This window comes from Chaetodon auriga, chromosome 10 (assembly GCF_051107435.1).
Source record: "Chaetodon auriga isolate fChaAug3 chromosome 10, fChaAug3.hap1, whole genome shotgun sequence".
Taxonomy (NCBI): domain Eukaryota; kingdom Metazoa; phylum Chordata; class Actinopteri; order Chaetodontiformes; family Chaetodontidae; genus Chaetodon; species Chaetodon auriga.
This window is the reverse complement of record NC_135083.1, coordinates 690,001-699,413: the sequence shown is the minus strand read 5'-3', so window position 1 is coordinate 699,413 and position 9,413 is coordinate 690,001. Positions and strand designations below refer to the sequence as shown.

Genomic DNA, 9,413 nt, shown 5'->3' with positions numbered 1-9,413 from the left:
CTCTGTGTGACACTACAGGACGCGGCTACCACATGGTACAGCTCCGAAATGGTTTGGTCAAAGCACCAAAACTGCTCGGCTGGGCTCAGGGGGAGACCTCAGGGGGTGTGCTGTGCCCTCTACCAGACTACATCTAGACCTTTCTGTCGAATAGAAATCCATACACACATTCACATATATGTATATGTATTGTACTACTTGAATCTGTATTCATATTGTACTTTGGCGTGATGTTCATGTCAATAATGTATGAATTTACCGTGAAATGATGTGTGACGTAATGAGCCGTCACATCTTGACTCCTCCCTTCTGTTTCAGTGTATCCAATCACGTGAGGAGATCGGAATGAGCTGGCATTAAACGCCGGAAGCCGGAAGTGTTTACAGTCGGACGCTAGGCTAACAGGCTAACCGACCTGACTGAGCAGAATCTTTTCTTGTTTAGAGCTCAACGGCAGCTCGTGGACTGAGTCTCTTTGGGTTTGGTCTGAGGGACTTTCTGAGGTGAGTCTGACCCGCTGATTAACGAGGTGTTGTGTCTTAGCGGAGACTCCTGAAGCAAACATCTACTAACTGTTTTAGCTTGCTAACGCTAACTAGTTTGTTAGTCAACTGGCGCGAAATTATCATCATGTCCTTATTAACCAGCAGCTGCGACACATTTTAACACCACGTATGAGTGAGAAAGTTTGACTCATGGAGACAGTTTATTTTAGAAAAGAGTGTCTGACCCGAAACAAACGAGTCTCCAGCGAGTAGACAGAGCACACAAGCTAGCTGATTGTAGCTCAGGAAATACACGGGGATGACAAGTTAGCAAGCGAGTTCAGGTATTCCAAACAAAACTGGGTTGTCAATCAAATTCCGGGAAATAGACGCTACCAGGACATTTTGTTCGAAGTTGAACAACTGAAGAAATTCAGCAAATATACGAAACAGAAACGTCTTTCAAGAGGACTATAACTAACGTAGCTCAGTCCACTTCAGCAGTAAACAAGATTGAAGGAGTTGGTTTGTCATGACCGGAGAACAGACGGTGTTCACCGGCTGTTTAACGTGTCTGTCAGCGGTTACTCCGTCATCTGTGTCGAGCCTGTTTCTTTAGATTGTAAGAAATGAGTCCACAGTTTTACTGCTGGTCCACAGAGACAGAAAAGGGAGACACTTGGCCTGTCTGTCTGTCTCTGTCCTGGACGAACACACACCCGGCAGGCTGCTCGACGTTTCGTTTGTGTTTTAGAGTAAAAGAAACGGACTCATTGAGCTTCAGTGTGTTTCTTCACGGTAACGTTAGCAGATGACACAGCGGCTCCGAGCCGCCACACCTCCTCACACACTGGCCCCAGATCAGCCCACACTGAGCATTTCACCATCCAATGAGGCCGAAACCTCTGAGTCACAAACATGTCGACATACCCGTGACCAGCACTGCAGTGTGTGTTCATAAGACTGGACAGAATATTAGGAACACGTGGTGGAGGACACAGGTCACATCTGCTGATTGACTGTTGGAGTTGGTTGAGGTGGAGCTCATTTGAACTGTTTCAAAGGACTAAAACTAATGATTCTTTTCATTCTGGATCAATCTGCTGATCATTTTCTCCATTGATCGACTGATCGTTTGCTTTGGAAACATTGTGAAGTGACACCTTCACCATGTTTGTTTGGTCCAACCAACAGTCCAAAGCTCCACGTGATTCCAAACACATCCAGGAATGAAAGAACAGTAATATAATCAGACACTGCTGCCTCTACTCACTCACCTGGTCTGATCTGCTCACTCACCTGGTCTGATCTGCTCTGTGCTTCCTGTCCAGGTGCCAGGATGAGTCTCCAGTGGACGGCAGTGGCCACCTTCCTGTATGCTGAGGTCTTCTTTGTCCTGCTGCTCTGCATCCCGTTCATCTCACCTAAGAGGTCCGTACACACCTGTCTGAGTACACAAGTAAAGTACAAGTATCTTGAAGTTGTACTTGCATGAGTGTACTTAGTTGCCTTCCATCCCTGCCAATCACGTCTCACTGTGAGTCATGAAATGGATCAAACATGGAGTTAAAAAGAGGAGTCTGTGGTCACACTGGGCCCAAATTGAACCACTGAAGCACATTTATATTTCATGTCTGCAAAAAGTGTCTTATATCTGGTCTTTTTGGACAATTACTGTTAATATTTTGAACAGTAGCATCCACATTTAAAGCAGCTTTGGTGTCTCAGATGTAATAACACACAGATTTCTTGGACTTTGTCTCTCACATGAGAGTAAACCTGAAGATCAGAGACGTGCTGTAGCGACCACATGTCTTTGGTCTTCATCATGATGAAGCCTGGTGAGGTTTCGTCCGTCCATCGTGCTGTTGGACGCCTCGGCAGAGACGGTCCAGCTGAAGACGTGTGACGCCGATGGTTTAAAGAGCAGCGTTGAGTGTGTCCCCTGTGTCAGCCTGATCAGATTTAAAGCCTTCAGACCTCCTGACTGCAGACTGAGGCGCTCTGATTATCTCAGCTCTCAGAACAGAGACTTCACTGAAGGCTGTTAATCACTCAACATGTTTACTGAACCCAGTGAGCTGATCTGAGGTCTGAGGCACGTTCATGAAAAACGGAGCAGTTCAATCAGAGCGCTGAAGCTACGTGGTTCAGTGTGAAGATGGACAACCACGAAGACAAAGTTAAAGTGTGTTGTAAAGAACTGGATCCAACATGTTGAAACATCTTGAAGGATCAACTAAAAGCTAGAACTTTAAACCTCAGAACCAAAGTAAAAGTACTCCATATATGTAGTACATGTACATACACACATGCAGTGCTTTGGATTTCCAGTTATTCCACATTTCACCAGCTGTTTGTTGGTTGTCTTCATTTGAATGGTCCACTCCTCCTCATTTCTGTCTCTGTAGCTTTTTGTCCTGATGGGACACTAGATGGAGCCACTGCTCCAGGTTTGTCCTGTGTCTGTCTGTGCGGCTGTAATCTGTCTTAGACTGTATTTTATTGAACTGATTGTGCGTTTGACTTTCCAGGTGGAATAAGATCTTCAAATCCCGAATCATCCAGACCATCGCTCTCTATGGAAACACTTCTTTCATGGTGGCCATCGCCATCCTCGTCTTCCTCCTCATCGGTATGTGTCTCACTCGTTTTCGTTGCCTCAGAATAAAGTTGTGTTTGTTTTTTTTGGAAGCTGCTTTCACTCCCAGAACGACCGTTGAAAGCACCTTCATACCACAGATCTGCTGCTCGGTCACTGTTGAAGGAAAGCAGGGGGACACACCAGCATGTCCCTCACTCGATTCTGTCCAAACGTAGAGCTAATGTAACTGAATTTAGAGAAACAGTGGAAAACATGAATGAATCGTGTCTCCATTCGCTCCTGTTGTTTGGGGCTAACCCTCCAGTCAGTGCCTTTAAACCACCACAGAAGAAGAGACGACGAGATGACGTCATTCAGAGAGCTCCAGTCAAAGGTCAAACGATGAAAACATGATGGAAATCGGACACTTGTGTTCACGTGAGGAAGGTCACAGCCTCCTCATCACCTCATGTACTCAGCATTCATTCACGGCGTCTGCTTTCAGTTTGACGCTCAGGTGTTCTTTGAATGACGTACACGTTGTAAACGCTCATGACAGGACGACGGTGGAACTCACCTGCTGTCACAGGTCAGTTGAACCTGGTGACCTCGGCGGGTTTTGTCCTTCAGTCCTGAGAGTCCACGTCACGGCCGCAATAAACACCTTATCAGGTCTAAAAATAGTGGCAATGAGTTTCATCATTGGTTGATCAGGTCTGTTTTATGATGCATCTAAGGTGGGGGCAGGAAACCAGCCAATGGTACGCCTTGTGAAATACTGTCCGCCTGGTTTGTCTCTGGGCTGAATGTTGGACAAACGATGGAGGCAGAGAGCGATGAAGCAGCAGAGAAACACGCACTTACATTATTATTATTATTATCATATATGTTACATTATTAACATAAAACAAACATAACGGACAGAAATACCCTCTGTGTTCTGTTTGTGATGAAGCAATGGTCCCCGATGAAGCTGTCGTCAAGCTAACGCTAGCTAAAGCTAAAGCTAACGCTAGCTAAAGCTGACGCGCTGATCAAACTTGGTCCATTGGAAAACAGACAGAGGGTCAGTTTGAGTGTGTTTTTTATTGCAGTTTGGAACATGAAGAACAAGAAGACACGGAACAAGTTTAGTTCTTTGAATTATGGAAATAATAAAATTTAGCCCTTTTGTCATCAATAAGTGATAGATTTAAGTAATTAATGGTTTAATTGTTAAAATAGATGTCGGTTGCAGCCCGAGACAAAACGGAATCCACAAAATGATTTGACCAGACTGTCCAGTGAACTCTGGACGCCGTCGGTGAGGGCTGTCACGTCTCCAGTGGCTGTGGAGCGCACAACATGTGGCCTTGAGGAGCGTTTACTCCTGGCTGAACACGTGATTCCGGTTTCTGTCGTACGTCATCAGCTGCTGTATTCAGGGCTTCGGTGGTGAAGTGGACCTTTGTCTGCTGGTTCTTCTGGTCCAGGGTCGTTCTGGTTCTGTGTCCTCACGGTGGAACCCTGACCCATGAGCAAACGAGCTGACACCAGAGAACAACTACAGCTCGCCAAACCAACCAACCAACTCCTCTTTTCTCCCAAGGCCACTCGCGTTTCTGCTTTTCTTCTTCTACTGTTTATTATAGCCGTGTGTGTGCGTGCGTGCGTGTGTGTGTGTGCGCGCAGATGCTGTTCGTGAGGTGAGGAAGTACAGCGTGACGGAGAAGGTGGATCTGACCAACAACCCCACGGCCATCGAACACATCCACATGAAACTGTTCAGAGCTCAGAGGAACGAGTACATCGCCGGCTTCGCCCTGCTGCTCTGCCTGTGAGAGACACACACACACACACACACACACACACACACAGATCTAAATGCAGAGGAATTTTACAGTAGCATGGAAAGACTGAGCAGCTGTGTGTTTGTCAATGGGAGCACACACACACACACACACACACTCAGCCAGTCACTGTACAGTGTTAATCCTCCAGCCTGATCCTGATTGGACAGCACCCAGAGGTGTGAATCTGTCTTGAACCGTGGTTGGCTGAACCCTCGGAAAGGGTCAGATAGGAATTAAATCTGATTGGCTTCAGCGGTCTGTGACACGGCGTGCTGTGATTGGAGAAAGCTTGTTGTCTCTCGTCTGCTCGTGGACAAACGTGCATTTCAACAGCTGCTACACACTGAATTTTTCATCTCAAATGAACACAAAGACGACATTAAGACGTCTTTTCTCAAAGTTTCAAAGAGTCACGTCATGTTTCACATCAACAATCAACAAGGGCCAGTTTTCCTCTAAAGACTGGAAAAGATTGAAAATGATGGAACGAAGATCAGACTAATCAATCCCTGGTTGGGCCTCATCATATTGTGGTTGGTCGGCTTCATGTTGTCCCATGTCTCCAGGCTTCGCTCACAGCTCAGGCAGAGCCGTGTTAATCAGGAACAGAAACAATCATTCATCACAGTTCTAGTTATCTGCTGTGGATCAGTGAGTTAGATTCCTCATGAATCTAAATGAGTCCACTGTGTCACACCTGGGCGCTGCCTGCAGGGGGCAGCGGCGGTGCTGGATCAGCCTGGTCTGCAGCAGCTGTTCGGTGACTCACCGCAGCGCCGCAACATGTGATGCAGCAGCTGTTGTAAGACAGGATCCAGGAGGAAGTGCTCCAGCGTTTAGACCGAGCCCTCCACAGACAGCCCGCTGTGATCTGGACTGTGACTCAGAAGGAAATATGGAAAGGCTGAAGTGCCGGCAGCTGATCGGATTATTCCAAGCCTGTGAATGAACCGGTGGCCATATTTGGAGCTGAGAGCATCGTCTCTTGCGTAGAGATGATTCTGAAGCCTCTTTTCCTTTTGTCCAAGCAAAGCACTGGTCAGTAGATCTGTGGTGGAAACAGGTTACATTTCCAGCTGTGATGTTTGCAGAAGAATTAACTTCAGCTTCCAGATCATCAACCTGCTGATCCTCTGACTTTTCATCTGGTTCCTTCATCAGATCATAACCAAAAAAAAACTAACATCATAACCACCAGCCTCAGCTGTGCTTTGACAACTGCTGATGAGCAAATGTTAGCATGCTAACACTCTAAGGTGGTGAACACGGTCAGCATTGTGCCTACTTAGCATCAACATGTTAGCAGTTAGCTCAGAGACTGTCTCACAGGGCTGCTAGCATGGCTGCAGACGGGCGTTGACCTATTGAAACGATGCACAGCACGTTCCAGACTGGTGCTTCGGTCAGACGCAGCAGCTCAGTGATGAGCTCTCTCCGACTGAAGGTCTGAGGAATGGGGGCAGTTCTCCCCTTCCAGGGCCGCCCACCCCCGCTGTGAGTCACCGTTACATCACTGCCTGTCAGCGCCACGCACAGCATGCACGACACGCACAGCGCACACACCTCAGCTGGGAAATATCAGGGGTAACTCTGTGGACTCAGATCATAGCAGCGATGCTCCCACAGCAGAACCGGACCCCCTCACTCAGCGCTCTGACCCCGCTCTGTCGAGCAGCGCCGCTCGTTTTCACGCCGTCGACTGTTTGTCGTGAGGGTTTGTGCTCTGCAGCCCTGCAGTGACGTCCAGTCTGTGTTCCCGCTGACGGCTGAGGAAGAGTTGCTCTGCTGCTTCAGGGTCATCGTCACAGTCCAGTTTGTCTCCCATAGATGGAATGCAGCCGTCACTGTTCTGTGTCAACATGAGCCGGCTGAACATTGAACCCTCTTTTAAAGTCACTGACGTCTTTTCTTGTTCATCTTGGATCCTCACCAAGGGTTAGCGTTGACTCCTGCTGGTGGAGCAGGTCGTCCACTAACCGCAGGCTCAGGCCTTCAAACCACACCCGTCAGTGTCGGTTAATAACTGTCCACTGTGCTGCTGGGCTGCTTCTACCCGCCAGCGTTACTGTTTGGAAAAGTAGTCGGGGGGTGTCCTGGAAGATTTCAATGTCCCAGATGAGTCCAGTCAAATCAGGTCGAAGTTTTACGAGTACTGTGAAACGGGCTGCAGCGCAGTCCTCAGGGCGTCCCTGTCCGCCTCGTGAGATCAAGCCTATATTAGAACATACATGAAAAAGTATTTATGCTGTGCACGCAATACAACTATGGTGCTTTTATTTTGAAAAGCGTGCCGTTTTTTAAAAAAAAAATTGATGTAAGGACACTCATGCGTGGGTGAACAGCTACAGGTGATGCTGCCAGCCAACCCTCAGGATGTCAGCTCACACTAAAAAACGAAAAGCTATACCGAAGGCCGCGTTTTCAACAAGACATGGAGGCTAAATATTTCTGTCCAGAGGTCAAAAAAAAGCTGTGAGCTCAGCTTGTGGTCCACAGGTTACATGGCCCGCCCCTGCTGTAGACCACCTCCACTGGTCTCTGAAGCCTCCGGTGTCTCACCGAGTCCTACACGTGTGCTGTGCTTGTGTCCAGATGAGCTGAGCAGCTCTGAGGCTTCAGTGACTTCACTGAGCGCGCGTGTGTGTGTCTGTGTGTGTGTGTGCGTGCATGCATGCATGCAGGTTGCTGCGTCGTCTCGCCACTCTGCTCTCCCAGCAGGCCTCACTCATGGCCTCCAATGAAGCCTTCAAGAAGCAGGCCGAGGGCGCCAGCACTGCCGCCAAGAAATACATGGAGGAGAACGAGCTGCTGCAGGAGGTGACACACACACACACACACACACACACACACACACACACACACAAATATTTAACTCTAAACTGGCTACATCTGACATTTCATAAGAGCGATGTGTGAACTGCGATGGACCTCCAGATAAAACAACATTCTGTTGTCACAGAGCGCAGTAATGAGGAGAGGAAAGAAGGAGAACAAACGGACGATCAGAAGTAAAACAAAAGGAAATCAAATAATCTGCAGCTCTCACGGAGCTTAAAGTGACTTTCAACACAAAGCCAGTTGACTTCCTGCTGAGCAGCAAACGGCCCACAGACTCAGTCACCGACCAGCTGCTGGACATTTAGCATTTAGCAGCTAAAGAGCAGATGTTTCCCCGTGTGGACGCTGAGTGAAACATCGGTCTAACACAATCAATCATCAATAATCAATCTGTTCACTGACAGCAGCTTCATGTGTTCATCTCCTTCATCCTTCATGTGTTCACAAAGTGGTGAACTCGCTCCATCCTCTGTGATCGACTGATTCTTTCCAGGACGCCCCTTTCACACCCAATCATGATGCTCTCACCTGTCACCAATCAGCCTGTTTACCTGTGGAATGTTCCAAACAGGTGTTTTTGGAGCGTTCCACATCTTTCAGTCTGTGAAGCGTGTCGCTGCATCAGAGTCACAATAAGAGATATTTACAGAAATCAATGAAACCATTAAATCTATGGACTTTGAGCTGTTCTCAGGTCAGTTTGTGATCAGATCAGGTGATCACTTCCTGTTTATTGATGTTAAAAGGTGATGATCCATCAGGTATTTCTGCTGGAAACACGATCAAAACAGTTACTGCTGGTTTACTTATGTCAGAAATATATTTCCTGTTAAAGAGACCTAAAATCCAAACAACAACAACGACAACGACAACGTTAACACTGCTATGTCTCTGACTCACCAGCAGGGGGCGGTGCTGTCTACAGCTGCAGGGCTGAGCCCAAATAAACACTGAAAACATTCACACACATAGCACACAGTCTGTGTCGCACACAGTCTGTGTCGCCCATTCACAATGTGGACACGCACACACACACACACACACACACACACACACACACACACACACACTCTGTGGTAATCTGACCTGGGTTTGTGAAGAGGTCACCAAGTCCCAGCTGCTAAAAGAAGAAATTGCTTCATCTGCATGTGACGCACACACACACACGCACACACACACACGCACACACAGTTGATTCATGGCTTCCAGATAAACGGGGGTGTGTGTTCTGTTTCAAGACGTTCTGGCAGCAGCGTGAACTCAGTTACTGACTCAGAGTGGTTTCTGTCGTCTGAAGGCGTTTTCACAGCGTCAGGAAGCTTCTGCAGGTTTCAGCAGCTGTGTGTGATGCACCACCACGGCCTGACCCCCCCACCCCCCCGCCCGCCCCCCCGCCCTCCTCAGGGTCAGATATCAAGAATGTTCTTCACAAAATGTCCGAGTGGGACGGAGAAACAGAGCGATCAGAAGGTCGCAGTGTGATAAACTCACCAGATGTTTTTCCTGCTCGTCTTTAACGAACTCGTTAGGCGGTGATAAAAACACACACTGACGACCTCATCGAGCACGTCGGGGTCTCATCCTGGTGCTCAGTGTCTTTAAAACGGCTTCTATTGTCACCGACTGCCACCACTGCTACTAATACTACAGCCTCCTCTTCCTCACTCCTACCTG

General features: G+C 47.9%; 1 protein-coding gene across 1 annotated transcript in view; it reads left to right on the top strand.

Annotated features, from left to right (window-relative positions):
• Positions 1–358: 358 nt before the first annotated feature.
• bcap31 (B cell receptor associated protein 31) overlaps positions 359–9,413 on the top strand; it is a 15,577-nt gene continuing 6,522 nt past the window's right edge. Inside the window, exons 1-5 of the mRNA XM_076741104.1 lie at positions 359–503; positions 1,817–1,916; positions 3,020–3,120; positions 4,741–4,885; positions 7,583–7,718. Of these exons, the coding sequence (XP_076597219.1) occupies positions 1,825–1,916; positions 3,020–3,120; positions 4,741–4,885; positions 7,583–7,718 (474 nt within the window). The 5' untranslated portion in view covers positions 359–503; positions 1,817–1,824. The remainder of the gene's footprint in view (positions 504–1,816; positions 1,917–3,019; positions 3,121–4,740; positions 4,886–7,582; positions 7,719–9,413) is intronic.